The sequence below is a fragment of the Lynx canadensis genome, chromosome A2 (assembly GCF_007474595.2).
Source record: "Lynx canadensis isolate LIC74 chromosome A2, mLynCan4.pri.v2, whole genome shotgun sequence".
Classification (NCBI taxonomy): domain Eukaryota; kingdom Metazoa; phylum Chordata; class Mammalia; order Carnivora; family Felidae; genus Lynx; species Lynx canadensis.
In genome coordinates this window covers 150,771,658-150,796,968 of record NC_044304.2, presented here as the reverse complement: position 1 = coordinate 150,796,968, position 25,311 = coordinate 150,771,658, and the positions used below count along the sequence as shown (strand labels likewise).

At 39.5% G+C, this 25,311-nt stretch overlaps 1 protein-coding gene across 1 annotated transcript in view; it reads right to left on the bottom strand.

Moving 5' to 3' along the window:
- Nucleotides 1-25,311, bottom strand: part of NUP205 (nucleoporin 205) — an 85,616-nt gene that overhangs the window by 28,842 nt on the left and 31,463 nt on the right. The window contains 23 exon segments of the mRNA XM_030308506.1: nucleotides 3,695-3,793; nucleotides 3,883-3,910; nucleotides 3,912-4,154; nucleotides 4,928-5,058; nucleotides 5,061-5,118; nucleotides 5,911-5,991; nucleotides 6,494-6,573; nucleotides 6,576-6,650; nucleotides 7,221-7,292; nucleotides 7,856-7,903; nucleotides 7,906-7,945; nucleotides 7,947-7,988; nucleotides 7,990-8,006; nucleotides 9,941-10,055; nucleotides 14,771-14,895; nucleotides 15,205-15,369; nucleotides 15,723-15,804; nucleotides 18,424-18,544; nucleotides 19,281-19,470; nucleotides 20,598-20,735; nucleotides 21,151-21,250; nucleotides 24,032-24,241; nucleotides 24,852-24,902. Of these exon segments, the coding sequence (XP_030164366.1) occupies nucleotides 3,695-3,793; nucleotides 3,883-3,910; nucleotides 3,912-4,154; nucleotides 4,928-5,058; nucleotides 5,061-5,118; nucleotides 5,911-5,991; nucleotides 6,494-6,573; nucleotides 6,576-6,650; nucleotides 7,221-7,292; nucleotides 7,856-7,903; nucleotides 7,906-7,945; nucleotides 7,947-7,988; nucleotides 7,990-8,006; nucleotides 9,941-10,055; nucleotides 14,771-14,895; nucleotides 15,205-15,369; nucleotides 15,723-15,804; nucleotides 18,424-18,544; nucleotides 19,281-19,470; nucleotides 20,598-20,735; nucleotides 21,151-21,250; nucleotides 24,032-24,241; nucleotides 24,852-24,902 (2,311 nt within the window).

Here is a 25,311-nt window from a genome sequence, read left to right as displayed (position 1 = left end):
GCTTTTGTTTCTCCCCAGATCTGCATTGCCAACTCAAGGTGATGGAGTCCACCTACAGTGATTTTCACAAAGCTAATATATGCTTAAGAGCTAACTGAATTTTCTTTCCCCTAAACTGTGTGCTCATATCCTTTGACCATTTTTTCTACTGGGTTTGATTCGTAGGTGTTCTTTACGTATTAGAAATTAGCCCTTCGTACTATGAGCTACAAATACACTGCTGGTAGGTGTTATTCTATCAAATTAAAAGAAATAATTACAAATTACAAAAAGACAACAATAACAAAAAGGATGAAGACGTGAGATGCTATGGCCAGGAAAAGGAACATTCTATTAAAATAGAGAAAACTGAGCCACCTGGGTGGCTCAGCTGGCTCAGAATCCCACTTTCAGCTCAGGTCATGATCTCACGAATTGTGAGGTCTGAGCCCCACATCAGCCTCCACCCTGACAGTGAGGAGGAGCCTGCTTGGGATTCTCTCTCTCTCCCTCTCTGACTCTCCCCCATGTGCATGCTATGCTCTCTCTCAAATAATAAACTTGAGAAAAAAAATCAAGGAAAACTGATTTCTAATATCAGATCTGCCACAGATAAGCAAGTCATTTCGTCTCTGTGAGTAGGATTCTTTTTACACAAAACAGGAAAAATAGCTGCCCGGTATCCAGTATACATAGTTATGTTAAAATAAAGTAAAAGAGGTATGGAAAATAAGTATGTAGACATTAAAAGTTCAGTTCCAGGGGCGCCTGGGTGGCTTGGTCGGTTGAGCCTCCAACTTCGGCTCAGGTCATGATCTCGCAGTCCGTGAGTTCGAGCCCCGCGTCGGGCTCTGTGCTGACGGCTCGGAGCCTGGAGCCTGTTTCGGATTCTGTGTCTCCCTCTCTCTCTCTCTGCCCCTCCCCCCGTTCATGCTCTGTCTCTCTCTGTCTCAAAAATAAATAAAAACTTTAAAAAAAAAATTCAGTTCCTGTTTTAAAATAAAATAGAAAGTAGTACCATGTCAAAACATGCACATACACATACAAAGTAGGTATCAATAAATATTTATTAAATTTAGTATTTCTAACTTGAAACTTAAAAACACTAGTGTCTAGGAAATACAGTGCTTGCTATTTAAAATAAGTCCAAATAGGGCACCTGGGTGGCTCAGTCGTTCAGCATCTGACTTTGGCTCAGGTCATGATCTCACGGTTCGTGAGTTCAAATGGCACATCAGGTGAGTTCAAGGCCCTGATTCGGGCAAAAACATGAGCCCTGTGTGAGCCCCGCTTCTCTCTCTCTCTCCTCCCTTTCTCTCTGTCTCTCTCTGCCCTTGCTCACTTGAGCCCTGGCCCCCCCAAAATAAGTAAAATAAGTCAAAATAAGCAGCAATTAAGTGGTAAAAAAAAAAAACTAATTAAAGGATGAAATTAAAAAATACATCATTTGAAAATTAAAAAACAAAGGAGAATTTTCTTTTGTGGTCACACCACTTTATTTCATCTTGATAATGACGCCTTATAAAAAGTATGTTGTAGGGGCGCCTGGGTGGCGCAGTCGGTTAAGCGTCCGACTTCAGCCAGGTCACGATCTCACGGTCCGTGAGTTCGAGCCCCGCGTCAGGCTCTGGGCTGATGGCTCAGAGCCTGGAGCCTGTTTCCCGATTCTGTGTCTCCCTCTCTCTCTGCCCCTCCCCTGTTCATGCTCTGTCTCTCTCTGTCCCAAAAATAGATAAACGTTGAAAAAAAAATTAAAAAAAAAAAAAAAAAAAAGTATGTTGTAGAGCTCTACCTAGTGGTTAAGTAGTGACTTTGCCAATTCCACTAAATCTAATGTTAAAAATTTTCAGACAAGAGGAAAATGGAGAGGTGTGTTGGAGGGGGAGGAGTAGAGAGTGGAATCCCCATTATTATCTCTTAAGAAAAGCTTCTCTCTGTTTAAAAAGCTTCTCTGAACTATTCTTTTGAATGATCCTAAAAAATTTTTGTGCTTTGTTTAAGTGGGTAGGCCATTTCTACAAATACATCATTTGGCTATATTATCTCCTTAGAAAGATATGTAAAAATATTAGCCAGTAAAGAATAATATGAGATAATCTGGGTCTTACACACAGAGTGGTTTTTAAGAATCTGTGTACAAAACAGCAAATACTCATAAAGGTTCTCAGACGGGTATCGGAAGTCCATTATCAAAAGATGCTTATGACAAGTTCTTAAATAGCAGGACATTTCTGGTGTAGAGTATTATACATTCATTTACTGAATGGCTAAAAACATTTTCATATCTGGAGACCAAAAAGTCCAGATTATTACTCTTAATTAACAATGCTAATTAAGGGTGCCTGGGTGGCTCAGTCAGTTGAGTGTCCAACTTCGGCTCAGGTCATGATCTCATGGTTTGTGAGTTCGAGCCTCGCAACGGGCTCTGTGTGACAGCTCGGAGCTTGCAGCCTGCTTTGGATTCTGTGGCTCCGTCTCTCTCTGCCCCTCCCCCACCTGTACTCTGTCTCTCAAAATAAATAAATGTTAAAAAATTTTTTTTAAATGCTAATTTATTTTAGAAGTGGGATTTATCAATATTTTAAATAGGCCATTACCTTTGACCAAGAATTCTACCTCTTGGAATTTATTCAAGAAAAATTTCAGGGCACCTGGGTGGCGCAGGTCGGTTAAGCGTCCGACTTCAGCCAGGTCACGATCTCGCGGTCCGGGAGTTCGAGCCCCGAGTCGGGCTCTGGGCTGATGGCTCAGAGCTGGAGCCTGTTTCCGATTCTGTGTCTCCTTCTCTCTCTGCCCCTCCCCCGTTCATGCTCTGTCTCTCTCTGTCCCCCAAAAAAATAAATAAACGTTGAAAAAAAATTAAAAAAAAAAAAAAAAAAGAAAAATTTCACATTAGTACAAAAAGATATAGGTACACTATTGATGAGGGTTTAGACTGGCAGAAAGCCATTTGGTAGGAGCTTTTTTCTTTTTTTTTTCATAGAGCACTCACACAAGTGGGGGAGGGATATAGGGAGAGGGAGCAAGAGAATCTTAAGCGGGCTCCACGCTGAGCGTGAGGCTAGATCTCACAACTGTGAGATCATGACATGAGCTGAAATCGAGAGTCAGATGCTCAACTGACTGAGCTGCCCAGGCGCCTCTGGTAGAATCTATTAAAATAAAAATGCGCATAGTCTTTCACATGGAAATTTTACCATGAAGCATTCTTCTTGAAAAATACAAAGGCATATAACGGAACATTTGATGCAGCATATTTGTGACAGTAAAAATAGAAACAATGGAAGTGTCTATGATAATGCAAATGGTTAAATAAACATTACTTCCGTATTACAGAACAACGGAGACATCTGAAAAGATTCAACTAGATATGCACCGTGATGCTCTGCAAAGGGGAGAAAGACATGTACACGCTATGTACAGCAGACTGTTCAGTGGGACCAGAGAGAAAGAGAGGGAATTAAAAACGCATACAAGCTAAAGTGGTATTTGAGGGGTTTTTTTTTATAGTACTCATGTACTATCGTCTTAATTTTAAAAACTACACATTCTTCCTCGATTTCACATAAGTGCTTTCATGATTCCATAAAGACTCATTTATTACAGCTTTACTTAGCCAGAAGACGGAAAACGGGTTTTTTTTGTAACTTAATCTCTACAACAGAATCTCTAAAATCTCTGAGACAGAAAAGATTAGAAATCTATCTGGTTCTACCTGCTTCTAATGTGTCTGGTTCATCTGGTCTCTGGTCGATCTGTAAGTAATACAACAAAGAGCCGTACAGGTGTGTCCTCACTCGCTGGAATCCGCCACCTAAGGAGATACAGAGTACAAACCCTGTTTCAAATGAAAGTTAAAACAAACACAAAGGTGTGATTTGTAAGAAATTTAGATGAAAAAACCTGTCTTCAAAATGAAGTCTAACAGTTTTCTTCAATATGATGTGAAGCGAAGAGTCTCCATAGAAGCAAAACCCACCACCGGGTTCTCTGCTGGAGGAAGGTGACGAAGCGAACGAGCTATCGAGCATAAAAGCGTAATGGGTCTCTCCGGGTCCCAAGACTAATGGTTGCTTCTGTTCAGTGCGAACGGCTTGGCTTAGGTGAGCAGTCAAGGTGAACACGGCACCTGCTACCACTGGCATTAACTCCTGCGCTGCTTCATCATCTAGTATCTTAAAGCAGAAAGACAAATCAGCTACAGTCATTAACAGGTTTATATACACTGAGCTTTCACCTACCTTTAAGAATAGAAGAATGGAATGTCATTGATCAAAGAAAATAAAAGCTAATATAGAAAATTTAAAATATGATACTGGTAACGTGTGTTCTTTTTTTTTTTTTTTTTTTTTTAATTTTTTTTTTTTCAACGTTTATTTATTTTTGGGACAGAGAGAGACAGAGCATGAACGGGGGAGGGGCAGAGAGAGAGGGAGACACAGAATCGGAAACAGACTCCAGCTCTGAGCTATCAGCCCAGAGCCCGACTCGGGGCTCGAACTCACGGACCGGGAGATCGTGACCTGGCTGAAGTCGGACGCTTAAACCGACTGCGCCACCCAGGCGCCCCCGGAACGTGTGTTCTTAACCAGAAGGGATTCCTATCAGGATTCCTTAGAGAGGTCTTTAATGTAAATTCACACAAGTGGTCACCCACCAGAGTGTCCCATTCAGTATGTCCGGGGTGGGATCCATCCGTGTATTTTTAAAAAGCTCCCTACGTATGTGAGTACATACTTTGGTTTGAGAGCCATTACTGTACAGAAGACTTTCTCAAGGATCGCCTTAACACTGGCAATACACAACTCTATTTATTCCTAACATAAAAGGGGAAAAAAAGGATGGTGGGAAACTGTGTTTTTTAAGTAGTATATAAAGATCTGTTCAGCAATACGGGAAGTAATTAGGAAGTAAGGAAGTTCAGGAAGCAATTTAGGAAGTACGTTACCTTATCATGCACATCTTGTAGGATATCACGGATAATCAGTTGCCGATCCTCTGCCTGAATGAGGTCCTGGGGACAAGCTGTCAGTATAATCTCGACCAGCTGCCTCCATGACTCCAGCACGTGCCGTTTGCATGAAGACACTGCAGCAGCTTGTTTCTTCCTACCACATACTGAAGTATAGTGCTGATTTCCTAAAGCCACAGAAATTGAACCACAAGATTAATAAATGTGCAGCATAATGTCTTTTACCAAAAGGGTCCAATTTTAACTTTATCTTTTTTAGTAATCCCTACACCCATGTGGGGCTCCAACTCACGTCCCTGAAATCCAGAGTCGCACGCTCCATCAACTGAGTCAGCCAGGTACCCCAACAGAGTCCTATTTTTCAAGAGTTATTTATTCTGTCAGTTAACCTGAACACATCTGTAGTATATTTTAGGAAACCTTCCACATGCATGCCAGTCAGCAGAGGTGGTAGGGGTTTTTTAACCCCATTTTCTTTGTAGTATCTACTTACACTTACTCTAGAGCACTGGAATTGCCTAAAACTCAAGTTCAAGGGCATGTCTCCCTGACATATCTTTTATTTCTTTGCTTCTTGCTTTGGCCTAGCCAAACAACACACCTGTGTTTCCATGTGTGTGGTTCTTCTCACCTGACCTCTTACCCACTGCTCCCCACCTGTGATGAAAAACCACTCTCTCTTCCCTCACCGACAGAGAACAAGGGAAGTCTATACACAATATGGACAGGTTGCAAATCCTAAACTAGCCTAGCAGAAAAAAAAACGTATTTACTCTGGCATCCAGATATTAACTTCAGTTTAGTTTACAAGTTTTAAAGTCAAAATGGAAGATTCCATTAAGGTTTAATTTCAAGTAGTTTACTAACTGATGAACTACAAGTCAATTTACAGTTTTGTCTTCTAACTGGCAGTTAAATAGGTAGAAGATTCAAACTAACAAGTTCTCAATAGGGCTTACCTCCATCAGGAGAGGTCTCTGTCCTATGGCTGCCATACCCTGGAGGGCATTTACTTCAGCTACAAGGACTCTATGAAGAAGCTACAGAAATGAGAAAAGATGTGAAAAATCAGACCATTCAGAATAATAACCTCTAGCAATTACTATAAACTGCCTTAGTGGAAACAGTTTTGGATACCTCTATATATATCTATAAGTGACTCTGTTCGGTCTCCAGTCAAAAACATTAGGTGTCCCTCACATTACTGAGTGGGACCAAGGAGCCTCTGTGGCAGGTAAGTTGGCGCAAATGCCCTTGGATATCTTCTTCCTATTAGTGAGACCATTACCAGTTACCTGGTAGAGAGTAAAACCATTCCATAGCTAGGTGGCATGACTACTATCAGGAAGGTGACGGGGAACCTTTTAAAGAGGTAAAGCTAGTGTCGCCTATTCTGTTTCATTTCCCTGCTGTTGGAAAAGTGAAAACCACAGTCCAATAAACCAATACCCTTATCAGAAGACAATTGCATGGTTCCCTTTTTGTCTGAGGACTCAAAGTCTAAACCACTTGATACTGCACACACTTTAAAACAATCCTTACCTTGACATTGCAGACTGTCTGTCCCCGTAAATTCTTGTGTTCACAGTTAGCAATAACTTGCTCGATCTGGGCCCGATCAAGAAATCCAACTGCAAAGGCTCAGGGATCTCCTGACTGAAGTCAATCGAGTCAAGAATGCTTAGAATCTTTCGACGTACTAGAAAAAATAGAAAGTGGTTCAATTTTATCTGGGACGGTGAGGAGAAGAGCAAACCGTTGTACTCAGCTCCCTCTCAAAGACAGTGCTAGGTTCAATAAAGGGAGTTGAGGGGGTACCTGGGGGGCTCAGTCGGTTAAGCGTCCAACTCTTCATTTTGGCTCAGGTCATGATCTCACGGTAGTGAGATCGAGCCCCGAGTCAGGCTCTGTGCTGAGCCTGGAGCCTGCTTGGGATTCGCTCTCTCTCCCTCTCTATCTGTCCTCCCAGCTTACGCTCGCACTTTCTCTCTCAAAACAAATAAATCAACGTTGGTGGGGGGGGGGGGAGAAGAAAGAAAGGATGTTAAGCCCAGAAATGGAAAACTGTGTTGAAATCTAAATGTGATTTTATTTCTAATACATCCATTTGCAAAAACATTTTTTTCCCATTCATTCATGACAACTAATCCTTTCTATAGCTCTTCTATACCAGTTCAGAATTTGCAGATACAGGCGTCATAATTATCTCTTCAAATTTAAGCAATTTAATAGATACCTATAAATTTATTATAGATTCAAAGGGTTTTACCTTTTGTAGCAGTGTCAAAGTGAAGGAACCCAGAGACAGACCTATTTTCATCTTCTATTCCTCCTTCACCATCTGTTAGAGCATCAATAATAACAGATCAGGAAAAACAACAACATACTCATAAAATTTATTTGGAAATAACAAGGTATTTTTTTTTCTAGATCACTGTTGCTAGGTCAGAGAGCCCTCTGCAAATGCAGAATTGAAATGCAAAGATGATGAGAACTTACCAACATTCATCTAATTCTTTCTGTCCCCAGGAGATCCACTTCACCATTGTAAAGAGGATAATCAGAACTCCCAAAGAGGCAAGACCCATTCCCACCAATGCGATGATTAGAAAAGCTTATGTTTAATTTGCATGTATAACACACATTAAATACCTTGGTCATCCTGGCTCAGTGTGGCAAACTCCACTGAATATTTGAATATAGCAGAATGTGGATGCTTCAAAACAATAATCAAATAGCAATTATGGGATGAATTTAAAAATTTTGCGTTTTAAGGAAAAAATTCTAAAGACGGAAAGAACTTGTTTAGCCTCAATCACACGCTAAGCGCAAGACTGCGGCGCATGCCTTCACACAGACCAGTCAGCAGCACAAGAGAACAAATGGCAACATGTACACACTCACCTGAATACGGTCTCACAGGCATGTCGTCCAGTAAGAGATGTAGGAGGCTCTGGTATGTGACCGCTGACGATTCAGAGAAGTTACCCGTAAGTTCTATTGAGGCAGTCTTCATTAGCCGTGACATCTGGTTCAAGCATAGACATTTCATACTCTGCAAGTTAAATACATGAGTTTAGTTTCCTAGAGTATAATAACAGGATTGTAACAGATCTAAATTTCTTAACTCATCAGGTATTTGCTCACGTAACAGACTCCATATTTATGAAACTTGGCATCATAATAATTTATCACCCTGGAAGAAAATTAAAAAAGCAAAAACAGATGCTAAGAGAAAAAAAATAAGCACGTCCATGTCTATAAAGATGAGCCAAAGCAAATGAAGAACAAAAGAGAATCAATTTTCCATTACAGGATAATTTCACACTTATCTGTAAAATTCTAAGTCTGTCCTACTTTGACATTAACACAGACTTCATACTTAAAACAAACACTAATTCTCAAATATATAACTTGTAAAAAAAAAAAAAGCCCTAATATGCAGTTTGACTTTTATTTCATAAACAAATACCCAATGCATAATTTTATGATCTCTTTTAAGATAATCCAGGACATGTGATTTCACATATAATTAGGGTTGGTCTTCACAGCATAGCAGCCGCAGCCCTGCGCTACCCTACGGCTGTGGGCCTCAGAAAGGGCTACAAGGTGACCAAGAGCATGAGAAAGCTGAGGCACAGCCACCAAGGGCACCTCACCAAGCACTCCAAGCTCACACGGGACATGAACTGAGAGGTGTGTGGCTTCACTCCACAAAAGCAGTGTAGTGTGCGGCCTGCTCAAAGTCTCCAAGGGCAGGGGGGGCATCTCAAGTTCATCAAGAAAAGGACAAGGACACGCATCAGCACCAAGAAGAGGAGAAGAACTTAGCACATCCTGGCAGCCGTAGGCGAAGTGCTGTCGCGAAAGACTGAGCCCCTCCCCACTCTGCCGCACACTGAAACACTTCCAGAAACAAACCAAAAATGAAACCTAAAATCAGGACTGGGAATCACTTATACAAGTTTCTGACTCCACTATTTTTAATATGCCTGATTTAAAGTCCTAAATTCGAACAGTATAAACATAAAACACACCAAATAGTACTACACCACCACCCCTACCACCACAGTAACAAGCAAAACTCATTTTTTTTTTTAAAACTAGGTTGATTTTAAAATACAGATACAGTAAGAGACAAAGCATTAACTTTCTTTCTAATTAGGTATAAAGGAGGGTGCTTAAAAGCTTATAATATAAACAAGATCGTAGAATTAAAAATAAGACATGCTTATTATGAAAATGAAGCGAAAAATGTTTGTCATAGATAATTCCCAAAGTTCTCTCATTTCATCACTCTAAAACGTGGATTAGAAGCAGATAATTCCTAGTAATAAAAATTTATTACGAAATCCGTGAGCTTACACTTCCCAGAACGTAAATACAAAAAAAAAAAAAAAAAAAACACAAAAACTTAAAAAAAACTCCATGGACTGTAACTGTCTAGATATAAATCGAATTCAGAAATTGTTACAAATTGATCAGAAAGAAAATTATATAAAGTAGAATCCTATAAAAGAGAGGTAGCCTGGGATTGCGTTGGTCAGGTCAATAAACTCAGTTATTTCCAACTATACTTAGCTTTCTATTTCTCATTTCAAGATCTCAAGTGGTTTCAATACGTACACAAGAAACAAAAGTAAAACAAGACATTTTAATTAAACACCGTCACTCAAAAAATCTAAATTTCCAGAATCTTCTCAGATAAATATTTTCTTATCTCTTCAACACAATTTAAAATTTTATTTGGTAGTATAAGGATCAAATTCCATCCCTGACAAGCTATTTTTAAATAACTTTATGCCAGCAGCTAGAACATGAGGCTTCTCAGTGACAAATTACAAAAGCAACCCAAAATAACGAAAAAAAGCAAAGTAACAAAATGAAACGGAATTCCACAAATACTGTAACTGCTACCCTGAATGTTATATAATAAAATCACATACACTTCACAAATTGTTGTAACAATATGGGAAAATAATGTCCTACCTTTGTTAGAAAAAGGTAAATGTTGCAACTGTGAAAATAAGAAATCCTGGCTGGTTCTCAAGTACCTCATAGTAGGACCAGATGTATCAGAGCACGCACACAACTGATATATCACCTAAAGAGTTAAAATGAAGTAAAAAATCCACAAATCATTTCTTTTGTGTTATAATTATAAGTGAAAAGGTGAACTTAGGGCGCCTGGGTGGCGCAGTCGGTTAAGCGTCCGACTTCAGCCAGGTCACGATCTCGCAGTCTGTGAGTTCGAGCCCCGCGTCGGGCTCTGGGCTGATGGCTCAGAGCCTGGAGCCTGTTTCCGATTCTGTGTCTCCCTCTCTCTCTGCCCCTCCCCCGTTCATGCTCTGTCTCTCTCTGTCCCAAAATAAATAAACGTTGAAAAAAAAAAAAAAAATTAAAAAAAAAAAAAAGGTGAACTTAGATTTACTAAACAGAAGCTAAGACCCACCAATAACTAAGAAAAATGGATAAACACAGATGCTCAGTTACAAGCAATCATTAGCACCCCAACTCAAGAATACAGATTGGAATAGTGCTGATTACATTATATACAACTCATGTTTAAGTCAACCTCAGTACGTTATTAATACATATAGTTAATTGAAAAAGTTATAGTAAATAGTTAAGTATTTTAACTATTATTAATAACAAATCACTTGGAAGTAACTTCTAAAAAATTTTTTTAGTGTTTTTAATTCACTTTTTGAGAGGCAGAGAGAGAGCACAAGCAGAGGGGCAGAGAGAGAGGAAGGCACAGAATCTGAAGCAGGCTCCATTCTTTTGATCTGACGCGTAGCACAGAGCTCAAAGCAGGGCTCGCACCACAAGCCGTGAGATAATGACATGAGCCAACATCGGCCACTTAACTGACTGAGCCAACCAGGCACCCAGGAAATAACTTCTAAAAACCATACTTAATTTAGTTGAACCTTAGGAAGGTAATAAACTTACCAGGATTGAAGTAATCAAAAAAATTACACAGAAATCCAGATTCAACTAAATAACAAATATAAACTAAATTAAATAGAAATTTAACAGAAAATAATAGAATTGGGGATAAAGGCTTGCTTTTGTATAAATATAAGAAATACCTATAACATATATAAAACTCTGCATTAGGTATATGAGTATCATATACCTAAATAGATAAAACGGCAAAAAACATTTGAGAGGAAGAAAAAAAATATATAGCCCACATCAGAAATTGTCCATCCTTTTTAGTGATAAAAAAATTAAGGGGCACCAGCATGGCTCAGTCCATTAAGTGTCTGACTTTGGCTCAGGTGATTATCTCAGTTAATAGGTCAAGCCCCTCTTCCGGCTCTCTGCTGTCAGCACAGAACCTGCTTTAGATCTTCTGTCCCTCTCTTTCTCTGCCCCTCCCCTGCTTGCACTCCCTCCTCTTTCTCTCTCAAAAATAAACATTAAAAATAAAAATTAAGGCCTCACTGCTCAGTCAGTAGGGACTGCAACTCTTAATTTCGGAAGTCACATGAGTTTAAGCCCCACATTGGTATGGATCGCACTTTAAATAAATAAATAAATAAATAAATAAATAAATAAATAAATACTCAGTCATAAGGCAGGCCTCTTAATGTAAACAGCAAAATTTTTAACTATAAAAAGCAAATCCTGGAGTGCCTGGGAGGCTCAGTTGGTTAAGCATCAACTTCAGCTCAGGTCACGATCTCACGGTTCATGAGTTCGAGCCCCACATCAGGCTCTCTGCCGTCAGTGAAGAGCCTGCTTCAGATCCTCTGTCCCCGCCCCCTCTTTCTCTGCCCCTCTCCCACTCATGCTCTCTCTCTCAAAATAAATAAAACATTAAAAAGCAAATCCTAGTATTTGGCAAAGTGGTAGCGAAAACTTTCATTTGTGAAAGATTTATTTTATACTTATTAGATGCTTTCCATGTAAAAGGAATTTTAAATTCATCTGTTATTGGCACTACTTAATGCATACTATAATTGTCAAGATTACTTGCAAACTAAAATCTGAAGTCATGGGGCACCTGGCTATTTAATTATCTTCAATGAAAATGTCTGGACAGAGGCTTACAGGGTTCTAACCTATGTTTTCTCTGGGAGCAATGGTTCAATATTCGCCAATTCAGTGTTCACTGTCAATTTATAAAACCAGTAATGACAATCAACTGCAAAACCATGTCTGAAATTATATTCTTTTTTTAAATGTTATTTATGTATTTTGAAAGAAAGAGAGAGAACGAGTGGGAGAGGGGCAAGAGAGAGAGCGGGAGAGAGAGAATCCCAAGCAGGCTCTGCACTGTCAGCACATAGCCCGGCATGGGGCTCGAACTCACGAACTGAGATCATGACCTGAGCCAAAACAAGAGTTGGACACTTAACTGACTGAGCCACCAGGCACCTCTGGAATTATATTCTTAAACAAAAAACAACAAAAGTAACTAAAGGTGTTTGTTAGAGCAAAGTAAAAACTTGGATATAATGTACAGAAAGTTCATACAGAGAGGGGGAAAGGACACAAAACTGTCAGCTGAATGTAACTATACAAACAGGTATACACAAGGAAGAAAGGATAAGAACACAAAGTAAAAACTTAAATAGTTCTACTGCAGATGCATGTTGTCTTTCAAATAGCTTTGACATTATTTTTGATACTCTATTAACAAATAAAAATTTGATAAGCTGATAATGAACGTCTTCAAACAAAACAAAATCAGTCAATCGTATCAGATGATCAGTTAAGAAGATACAAGAATAGAGGCTCAAAGATGTGGGACAAGTAATGTATTAGAGGAAGGACACAGAAAAGGAGTTCCCAAAGGACTACTAGCCATTTTACAAGCATGTGCCTAAAAACCTCCCTAGTTCCCAAGACCAGGCAAGAAAACTGTCCATCCTGAGAGGACAGAGCACAGGTCTAGGCTCAAATCTCAACTTCTGCACCCAGAAAGTCGCATACTGCCGGGAGAGGAAGGTATCAGTAAGGTCCAAACTAGTTCCCTTTGCTACAATCAGAGTTATCTAACTCACAAGCTCTTCAAAGTTTGAATTTTTTTTCTGAAGCAGAGTGAAGTATAAACCTATAGGTGAAGGAAGCATCTTTCATGAAAAATGGAGCAGTGCCTCATTAAAATGCAGATTCTGACTCAGCGGCCCGGAGTGGGGCCTGAGATTCTGCTCTAACAAGCTCCCAGGAGTGCTGCTGCTGAGGCTGGACCACGCTTGGAGTAGCAAAGTCACAGAGCATATGTAATAAGCTGGCAGACTGCTGGTACAGACATGCTTCCTTTGGCCAGTACAGTGTATTAAAAACCAGAGAATCTGGCAAACGGGACCCACATGCTGACATGGTGAAAACTAGCAGTGCACGTGCTTCCGGTCCGCCAGATCCTCCTCCTCCTCCTCCCTCTCCCAACCTTTTTGTCTTACATCTGGCTTCATTCACTTACTTCACCTGCCTAACTCCTTTAGCCTAGAGATTAAGCTATCGACTACTTCTATCTAATATGTTGAATTCTGTAATGCTGTTAAAATGTACATCAAGTTGATTCCCCCATTAAGGAAGAATTCATTTGATTCTAGTACTTACAGTGAAGGGCTGTCTGGACAGCCAGAAGATAGAAGAAAATAGAAGGGAATTACAAAAAGAGAAACAGGAGAATAAAGAAAAACGTCCAGCTCACTCTAGGTCAACGATGCCTTTCTTATGGCAATGTAAACCAAGGCGCTACTGAAATTGAGAAATTAGTCGCATCCTATAAAGCCTAGTTCTTAAACACAAATGAATGAAACAAGAAATAATCATAAGTGAACAGAAGCAAAGCAGAGGTTCTCATCCTAGTTTAAACAACTGGACTTTCTACCACCCTACATCTAGCTCCAGAGCTGCGGATTCACATGGTTCTTAAAAAGCGCTTTCAGGGGCGCCTGGGGTGGCAAGTTAATAGTCAGTTAAGCTAACAGGTAATAGTCATTTAAGTGTCTAACTCTTGGTTTCGGCTCAGGTCATGATCTCACGGTTTGTAAGTCTGCGCCCCATTTTGGGCTCTGTGCTGGTAGTGAGGAGTGTGCTTGGATTTTCTCTCTCTCTCTAGGTCTCTGCCCCTCCCACTCTCTCTCTCTCTCAAAATAAACTTAAAACAAAAAAAGGTACTTTCACCCACATCTTACATTCTCAGTTAAGCCTCGTAACAACCCACTGCACAACTAAAAACTCAACAGAAGTTTTGTGACATGCCCAAGGTGATTTAGCTAACTAGCTAAATCACAGAGATGAGAATCAGAGGTCTTCTGACCCAAATCCACTGCTGTCTTCACCAAAAAGAAACAACATGCAACAGAACCACTGGAAACTTTCTACACTAGCAGGTCAAAATCCACCTCGAATTTCCTCTCATTTTTCTTTTTCTTTTTTTTTTAATGTTTTTATTTATTTTTTGACAGAGAGAGAGAGACAGAGCATGAGCGGGGGAGGGGTCAGAGAGAGAGGGAGACACAGAATCCGAAGCAGGCTCCAGGCTCTGAGCCATCAGCACAGAGCCCGATGCGGGGCTCGAAACTCACAGACCGCGAGATCATGACCTGAGCCGAAGTCGGACACTCAACCGACTGAGCCACCCAGGCGCCCCTTTCTCTCATTTTTCAAGTGAGCAACACATAGGATCTGGGGTCTCTGCTTTATGGATTTAATCTATATATGAAAGACAAGGCAACTACCAGATAAACTCATTTCAACTCAAGTCTTATTGTTATACTTCTGCATCTGTGATATATTCAAGCATCTAGTTAAATTTCTTCTACGAAGTGCTATGAAGTGCAGCCTTCTGTATACCTGGTAACATAGCTCAGCGAGTTGAGGAGATTCTCTCACTGCCACTGGACCTGTTCTCCCTTCAGTTCCTTTCTCCAAGATGTTTAAAATGGCATGAAGGCATGTTCGAGGGCAACCTAAGACTCCTACGTGAAACCAAAAAGAAATTCAACTTTTAAATTTCTGCATTAAGACATTAAAATACCTTTAGAAAGTTAAATTCCATAAACATATGTTCTACTGTAAACACCCTTTCAAATACTGACACCAAAAATTAATAAATGCTAATTTTCCAAGGCTTAATTTGTCCAGACTTGGTCTAAGTCCTAAAGATTGACCTACCACATGACCTCTCACTTTCAGTGAATTATCCCATGAGTCCAGAACTCAATGAATGATCACTTAGCTAAACAAATACGACAAGAAAGAAATGTGTGTGTGTCTTATGGCTGTACCTGGGTCCTGTAGGTTTGTGGTACTGACAGGCTTCTTCAATTCAAAGCCCAACAGGTAGAGAGCAAGATTGGGTGGATTGCGCTCCAGAGAGGTTATGAGAAGATTCAAGATGTGGATTCTTGTTTCCTGACGGATTCCAGCTAGTTTCTTCTCAAGTTCTGATCCTTCATGTGGAAACCCACAAAACAAAATTACAAACAAAACAAAAATCAACATAAGCCACATTTAAATATATATAGCTTGCATTCCAAACCTCCATGTTTTTCTTCAAGGCTCCTACGGGCGCCTGCATGGCTCAGTCGGTTAAGCGTCCGACTTCAGCTCAGGTCATAATCTCACAGTTCGTGAGCCTGAGCCCTGCGTTGGGCTCTGTGCTGACAGCTCAGAGCCTGGAGCCTGCTTTGGATTCTGTTTCTCCCTCTCTCTCTCTGCCCCTCACCCACTCACACTCTGTCTCTGTCTCTCTCTCAAAAATATACAAACATTTAAAAACTAAAAGAAAGAAAGAAAGACATACCCTCTTCTAGACGTACAAATTCTTCTGTGTCTTCACTATCCAAACATTCCACAAATCCAGCCATCAACTTCTGACTTACACTCTGGAGTCATATAAAGATTTGTTTAAAAGACAAATTCATAAAGTTCTTTAATAATGAGAGAGAAACTATGATAAATGTGATATACATTCACAACATTTGTCTCTAAAGAAAAAAGGCAAATCTCTAAAGTATTTAGGTTTCAATTACACTTTTAATAGGAAACTCAGTTCCTGAAATAGTAGTAAGTTAGCTCTCTATAGAAATAATTGAAGAAACAAAATCTTCTTAAATGTTTATTTATTGTGAGGGAGAGAGAGAGAGTGCAAGCAAAAGTGGGGGGGGGGAGAGAGAGAGAGAGAGAGAGGGAGAGGGAGAGGGAGGAGAGAGAGAGAGAGAGAGAGAGAGAGAGCGAGGGAGAGAGAGAGAGAGAATCCCAACACAGGGCTCGATGTCACAGGCGTGAGATCATGACCTGAGCTAAAATCAAGAGTCAGATGCTTAACCAACTGAGCCACTCAGGTGCCCCAAGAAACAAAATTTTTAACACTTTCTCGGTTTCAAAACTTGCTTCCCCAATTTTCTTTCCAAGAATTAAATCAGTTTTTATTTTTATTTTTTTTTTAATTTTTTTTCAATGTTTTTATTTACTTTTGAAGGAGAGAGAGACAGAGCATGAGCAGGGGAGGAGCAGAGAGAGAGGGAGACATAGAATTTGAAGCAGGCTCCAGGCTCTAAGCCATCAGCACAGAGCCTGATGTGGGGCTCAAACCCACGAACTGTGAGATCATGACCTGAGCCGAAGTCAGACGCTCAACTGACCGAGCCACCCAGGCGCCCCTCAAATCAGTTTTTTTAAAAAAAAAATACATTAATTGCCATCTCATGACCTCTTCATTTATATACCCAATGGTATGGGATCTTAACTAAAATAAAATATAAAATTCTCATCTTCTCTCTTTACAAATGTTTTGCCTGTCACCAGTTTTATGTTTCTGGGCTGAGAGATTAGATACTACTTAATCTCCTCGAGGAATATAGCAGGATGTTAAAACTGGTCATAATAATTCATACTTAAATGTATATGAGTGAGGGGCACCTTGGCTGACTCGGTTAAGCATGCAACTTCAGCTCAGGTCATGATCTCACGGTTTGTGAGTTCGAGCCCCGCATCGGGCTCTGTGCTGATAGCTCACAGCCTAGAGCCTGCTTCGGATTCTGTGTCTCCCTCTCTCTCTGCCCCTCCCCTGCTCATGCTCTGTCTCTGTCAAAAATAAATAAACATTAAAAACATTTTTTTAATATGAGTGAGCTGAGAACCTCACCTACTACATCCCCTATCATGTAGTTTTCAAGAACCTCATCCAAAGGCCAGATTAGACATCAATATTTTACTATGAACAGTGGTTCTCAACCTGGGTGGTACTGACACTCCAGATGGCACTTTGGGAAATATGTGACGCCAGGGGCACCTGGGTAGCTCAGTGGGTTAAGTGCCCAACTCTTGATTTCAGCTCAGGTCACAATCTCATGGTTTGAGTTCAAGCCCCATACTGGGCTCTGTGCTGACAGAGCAGAGCCTGCTTGGGATTCTCTCTCTCTGCCCCTCCCCTGCTCATACTCTTTCTCAAAATAAAGAAATAAACTCAAAAAAGACAAAAAGAAATATGTGAGAGCCTTCTGAGTTGTCACAACCAGAGTTTACTACTGACAGACAGTGTTAGGGGACTAGGGATGCTAAGAGTCTTGCAATATGAGCAAGAGTGACACACAAAATGAAGATCTGTCCCATCCAAAATGCCAGAGTAGTCCCTGTTTTAAAACACTGCGAAGGAGGACACAACAAAATATAACTAGCTAATAGCAGTGGTTTCTAACATGAAGATACAATGGGACAAACGCCTATAAAGAGGGAAGAAAAGCAGCAGATTCCCCAATAGTAGCTATTCAGCGAGCTATTCGGAATAGAAAGGGACTATAAATTGGATTAAATGAACATCTGAAAACTGTCTATAGTGCAAAGGCCAATGAAGTGACACAAATGTAAGTCACCAGAAAGCCGCAGAAGTAGACAACTCAACAGTGAGAAACACTGAGAATTGCAGAGGCTCCCTCAGATTGTACCCAACTGACAGAGGGAGAAACAACAGATGCAAAATACAAGCAGAAGCTGCACTTACAAACCTCATCACTTCAACTGCTCTATTAGAGGAGCAACAGTCCCGCTACGCCCTCCTGTCCACGCGCGACAGCACAGACAGCACAATCACACACTACAGCCTGTGCACTGTCACTGCGGATGGCGACATCCGCAAACACGAATCACAGCCCAGTTGATGAACAGGTTTCACCGTCATATATAAATCTACTTACTCTCACAGAATTTTTTCATAAACAAGAATATGATTCCTCTAATAGACAACTGTGACTTCCATACGTACTCAGAATGACCCAAAAGAAGTAACAACATGGGGCGTCTGGGTGGCTCGGTCGGTGAAGCATCCGACTTCGGCTCAGGTCGTATCTCACAGTTTGTGAGCTCGAGCCCTGCATCAGGCTCTCTGCTGTCAGCATGGAGCCTGCTTCAGATCCCCTGTCCCCGTCTCTCTCTGTTCCCTCCCTCTCCCTCTCTCTCTCTTAAGAAATAAACAAACATTAAGAAATAACAAGAACATCAGTTACCTGGTCATGTGTGAAATCTCCAACCAATTTTATCTGAATATTGGAGTTACAAGAGATACAGCAGAGGATCTTGGCACTCTCAAAAGCCAATTCGGGATTAGTATTGCCATGATATAGGTATCTTTAAACAAGAAAACATTTGAGGAACAATGTGACACAACTTTTGGCTTTAAAAACACTCTTCTCAACAAAGAACATATAGAATCAGGGTCGTAGAGCACTCGGGTAAATTAGACAATGACTTCCATTCTAACTAGATACAGTCTATTATGGGTTGAACTGCATTCCTCCAAAATTCAATCACCGATATCTGAACCCAAAGTGAACTTTTGGAAACAGGGTCTTTGTAGACACAGTCAGTCAAGTTAACGTGAAGTCATTAGGGAAAACCCTGGTCCAACGACTGCTGTCCTTATTAAAAGGGGGAATTTGGAATAGACACGCACACAAGGAGAACGCCATGTGAAACTGAAGACAGTAATCAGGGTGATGTCTCTGTAAGTCACAAAACAAACAGTGCCAAGCAAGCCACTGGAAGCTAGGACATATACAGTGAGAAGTTTGCTCCCTAGCCTTGTCCTCCAAACACCCAGTCTCCCTACAGGAGACAAATAGTACCAAAGTAATGTCATTTTATACTTAGAAATGTTTAGGAACAGAATCCATTAAGGAAGAAGAAAAAGAAATTGTAAAGGTCAGAGAAATTAAAATCAGAGGGGCTAAGGAAGGTAAGAACAAAAGAGCCCCACTTACCCACTCGCCAAGTAATGAATGAGATCCGATCAGATTTGGAAATCAAAGGTAGAATGCCCACGTGATTTTATTTAGACATTTTTCTACCTACAAATGTAACTTACCTGGCAATATTCACCACATTATCGGCCTTCTTAGTTCTGGGATTGATTCCCTGTAATAGCTGTTCTAAAGGAGAGACTATTAGAGCTAGCTGACTCTCTCTTAGAAGATCCATAAAGAGATTTTCCTTTTGCAGAGTAAGATTGAGAAGGGCAAGGCAGTGCTGCACTGCTTTCTCCAGATGCTTCTTCCCTAGAAAAAATTACAAAGAAAATTAGAAAGTTCTACGTGAATCTTAAAAACACATAGTTCTTAGGAAAACAAGCTAAAGGACAAATTCTGGACTCAAAAAGCCCTCAGAGGTCTCTTACAGCAGCAACTTCATAAAACTGTTCACTTCGAGCAATTCACAGTAATTTGGTAACTCAAGATTCTTTGTATGCAATGGCCTCTCGTCATTTTCCCTGATCTCTTCCTTGATTATTTAAAGCAATGGTCTCGGATGGGGGTGATTTAGGCCCCAGAAGACACCTGGCAAGGTCTGGAGATACTTTTGGTTGTCACAACTGGGAAAGCACTACAGGGATCTAGTGGGTAGAGCCTACAAAGCACAGGACGGCCCCCACAACAAAGATTTTTATCTTTGAATGTCAGTGTGAATGGTGCCAAGACCTAGTAAGTAATTTAGAGTGATACATGCTCATTGCAGAAAACGTGCAAATAAAGAAATTGAGAATTTGAACAGGATCACCCATAAACCCACCATTCAAATTTAAAACACATGGCCTCTAGAGCCAAACTGCCTAAATTCAAATCACAGCCCTAAAACTTGCTGCAGATAAAGATGCAAAACCTCTCTCTTGCACAATTTCCTTATTTACAAACTGGAAGTAATAACATCTACCACAAAGGGCTTTTGTACAGATTAAATGTGTTAAATGTGCTCTTAACAGCACCAAGTACATACGAAGCACTCAATAAACCATGATAATTAGCAGTAATAATGATATTAAGTGAAATTTATCAAACACTGTATCAGGCACGATAGTAAGTGCCTTGACAAATACCATATGGACAAGAAACAAAAAGTGCATAAGATTTAAATGTAAGCACATTAGAGACATCAAAGTGAAAGAAAGATCATTATAATTACCTATAAAAGACCATGCAATGAAACACAGTTCTACTGACAGTCTCTGTACCTTACTCTTTCACTTTTAATATACTTTGCTTGTATGACTCACTGAAACCACCACTGTGGATACAGAGAATCTTACAGTGAAAAAGGACTTCAAAAATCATCTCTTTCAAACCTCCATTTATAAAAAAAAGAAAATATCAAAACTGTTTTCAAGACGTTAAGACATTCAGGCACACACCAGGGAAAGGGGCATAGGTATCCAGCTGCTTAACGCCTTCCTCCAGCAAACTAAGAGCAAGCTCCAACGTTGGTGACTCATTCAGAAGATGATACATCAGACTAAATCCTGGTGGTTTGTAGGCTATGATTTCTTCTCCTAAACAGAACATAACACAGTCCAGGAGATGGTCAGTTAGTATTTTTGTCATACCCTTGATTTATATGAAATATATGAGACTTGTAAATTAAATGGCATCTAAACGGGCTACTTTCAATTTAGAGACAATGGCACAAACTGTACACAGTGGTAATTCCCAAAGGGCTGATTTGCTCATAGTAGTTAGTTACCTATGTTAACTCCTTAAAGGATCTATAAGGAGGTGTTCTTTCATTCAGCAAAATTTTACTTTATTTTCTCTTGCTCAGAACAATTGAAATAACGAAGACAATGTAACAAAAAAAGATTATATCCCAACTTAATTCATTAACTTAGAAATAATCTGTATCTTATATATATAAGTTATAAATAGCTTTATCAATAGTTGACAGCATACTTGGAAGTGATAAATTACCTTGTAATTCCACAAACTGGTCTACAAAATCTTCAAGTTGAGGCTCATAATCTCTGAGCAATTTATAAAACACTTCCAAAACAACCTCAGCAACTTCCCACTATAGAAAGAGACAAATATTACAGTAATGATAAAACAGTCCAAGGTGACGGCCTTATTAAGCTTTTCATTCCTCCCACTTTTCTCCAGAACATGACTGAAGTCCCTTCTCCAAAGTGTCAAATATTTCATATTTTCTCTAAAATTCTCAGGTTGTAAAGGGGCCGAGAAATCATCTAACCGCCCTTATATCACAAAGAAAGCTAATGAAGCTCAGAGCATGAATAACTTCCCCAAACCATAAAGCTTGGTAGCAAACATGCTGGAAATTAAGCCCTAGACTTCTATTCCCAGACCAGTATTCTATCTTATATGACTCTAGCCAAACAAGTTAAGAAGACTCAAGGGACGCTTGCCCCTAATGGACCCATTATCTTTTTGTTAAAAATAGTTTTTTAAGGGGCACCTGGGTGGCTCAGTTGGGTAAGTATCCAGCTTTGGCTCGGGTCATGATCTCATGGTCTGTGAGTTCGAGCCCCGTGTCTGGCTCTGTGCTGACAGCTCAGAGCCTGGAGCCCGCTTCTGATTCTGTGTCTCCCTTTTTCTCTGCCCCTCCCCTGCTTGTGCTCTTTCTCTCTCTCTCTCTCAAAAATAAATGTTAAAAAAAATGATTTTTAAAAGCTATGTGACGAGGAAAAATATTTATGCCAAAGGAAAAACATGTATAATAGTATAGGTGGCAAAATTAAAACTTTGTTCTAAAAACAATTCCACTGCAAAGAATTTATTAAGGCTGAGGCTGGTAACTGTAGTTAGGGTGGTTTTTTAAATTATTATTTTAAAATAATTTCCACTACACATAATTTTATCAAGGCTGAGTCTAGGAATTAGGATTATACAGTGATTTTTTTTATTATTATTTTTAAATTATCCACCTATCTATATTTTCCAAAAACTTCAAGATCACTTATTTAAGTAAAAAAGGCTTATTATCACCACATAATGAATGATTTTAGGATTTATAAATATATATATACTAGCTCTATGTCTATGTTATTTATCTCAATGTAAAGCACTGTTTTTGTGAGAAGCTAATGTTCTAAAATACAGTGACAGAAGTTAAACCTGAAGAAGACTTTCAAGTGAAAAGAATCCATGAAGTTGAGGAAAAATGCCTGAGGGTAAATATGTTGGGGTGGAACTGAAATCAGTGGTAACTAGGGGAAACAGCAGCACTGGAAGGGTCCAGATGCATGAATGAAAAACAGTAACCCCTGGCAAGAACATGGTTGACTCAAGATCTAAACCCTTAGGTCATAATGACCTTTTTAAGAAAAGGCAAATAAGGTACTTGAGACAAGTATGAAAACGTATCAGAGCATTTTGCTGAAGAGGTCACAATTACCAGCATCCATTATTCAGCATCTGAAATGCCTTTTATTAACAAGGCATGGCTGCCGTCATTGTTTTCATCCAATAAGGAAATAGATGTTAAAGAGGTAATTTTAGGACTTAAATGTACACCTCTCCCAGTATTTATTTTAACTATGTGAGAAGCAAAAATCATAAAACAACAGACAAAAAAATGAGTTTCAGTTATTTGGGACTAAGTATTAGAAACAAACTGTGTCCAATGAAAGGGTAATAATACGTACACCATGCTACATACAAGTAATGATTATGCAATCAATGAAGAGATGGTTTTCAAAGAATCTTTGATGGCATGAAAAAGTGCTCATGATACTGTATTTAGTGGCCAAAAAGAGCTACAAACGAATGTTAACTATCTCAATTTAAGCGCGCGCGCACGTGTGTGTGTGTGGATATACGTATATATGGATATACGTATATGGATACATGTATATATGAAGAAGGATACGTTATCCTTCCTTTGGCAACAGGATTATGGATAATATAATTTCTTCTTACATTTTTCTATAGTTTCCTAATTGTCCCAAATTAGCACAAACAAAATTATTTTTATAATCACTAATATAACAACAAATAAACCCAACAGGTTCAAAAACAGCAAATTACAAAGTAGAAATGTCCCTACAAGATACATCCAAGCGTATTCTGCGAGGCAATAAACATTATAGACTAAGTGAATTACGTCAGAACCTGAAAGGGTCTCTTACATAGCTTAGTGGTTATGAGCTTGAATCTGGAATCAGAGTCCTAGGTTCAAATCTTGGTTCTGGACCTTAGGCAAGTTCCTTAACCTTGCTAAGCCTCCATCTGTAAAATGGGAATGTTCATAGTACCTGCCTCACAGTAATAACGGAATTACGTAAGACGATATATACAGTAAGTTCAGTTGCGAGTGTGTCGCAACCAGAGGAAATACGTATGTAAATGTCAGTGCTCCCTCAGCCTCCATCCCTGGCAAACATAACTGACAGATCACAATACGTCTTCCTATCATGACAAGGCTCCATAATCCAGAAGTGCTACTAATCAAGAGAAATTGGTGTGCAAGTTTCAACTTATTTCAATCTCTAAACTAAATCACCTCAATAAAGGATGATATGTTTCCAACTGACAAAGGTGTGACATTTTTGGTTCAATTTTGGTCAAAATGTGTTCAGTTAAGGATCTGAGTAACTATGAATTTGTATCAATTGAATTATCGTCACTAAAAAGTCAGTGCTTTGGTTTTAGTGCCCAAATTCATTTTTTTTAATGCACATAAACTAATCAGATCACGGACATCTCTGTGTTAAAACTATGAATTTTACTGATTGCCAAAAGCTAAAATGAATTTACAGCATCTCATACCTTTAATAAGAGAAAAAGCAGCAATAAACGAGTAAGGAGAAAATAGGTTTTCTCTGTATATTACCTTTTCAGCTGCTCTCCGGTAAGCTCTTGTGCGGAATCGGAGAAACACAGAATCTCTGAGGAACTGCAAATAAGGGTCAAAGCCAGGGGGCCTCAGGCCAGCACCTAAATTAGAAGGAAATGAGCTCTCCACCAGGGTACTAATAAGCTGGCAAAAGGCCCGAGTCAACGGGTATTCTTCACACCGGGATTCTATTTCATTTAGTTCAACCTTCCAAAAGAAAAAATAAAGAAATTTAGTAATATGAAACCATCAGCTATAAAGTACACAACATTTTGCAGACATTGACTCACTAGTATTGAGCTAGTCATCATAATTATCATCACACCAAAAGATACGTTATCTCACCATTTTTCATTTAGAGGAAAAGACACCAAAGTATCATATAAATTGAATTAATCAGATGGAAGAATTTCAAATTCCCATGTATTGTTCCCAGGTGTGAATTAAAAATAGAAATCTTCTATGTTTCTTTTTGAAAAAGAGAGGGGGAGTGTAGAGAGAGAAGCAAAGAAACTAAAACAAGTAAATTCTCACTTCAGGTTGACCCAAGTAATCCAATTAAACTGGGTTCAACGCAAACTTTCAGTTTGGGTGGCTGCCGTAGAACATCCTTTCCCAACTCTGAAACCTGAAGTATTTTGCTTCCTCTCAGGAAAAAATGTCATGTCCATTTCAACACTGACCAGACAACACTTCAAATGAAAACATATTAAACTTGAAAATTATAAGGAACCTCACAGGGTATAAGAATACTTTTTGTTAACTTTCATCATGTGAATGTACGAGTAGAGCATTTAAACTCAAAGGAAAACTTTACCTCGATACCAATCGCTTGCCTCTGGCTTGGAACCCTTACGGTCTGCAGTATCTTAAAATAATAAGAATGAGATGTTAGAAGCATTCCCTACTCCTCAATGAAAAGCAGTGACTCTGTAATATAAACAGTCATATTCACACCCACAGGTGTGTGTACCTTATGATGCTAATCAGAGAGGACAATTGAGAAGTCTCTGACGGACTTTCATCAGCAACTGTGCAGGGTTCAGGTAGAAGCTCCAATTATTTGGGCTTCAGAAAACTGATGGTTTCTAAGTGCACATGAGATGTATTTTCGGCAAATTTCCTGAGATATTCCAGGAATGAATCTTAAGAGGATTTATGGGACAAAAATCTCACCAGTGTTCAAGACCAGCCCTACTATTAGCACCAGAAAACCAATAATTAAATTTGTCAAGAACAGGTTTGAACAGGTTTCTTATGTGGGCAAAAGTTTTGAG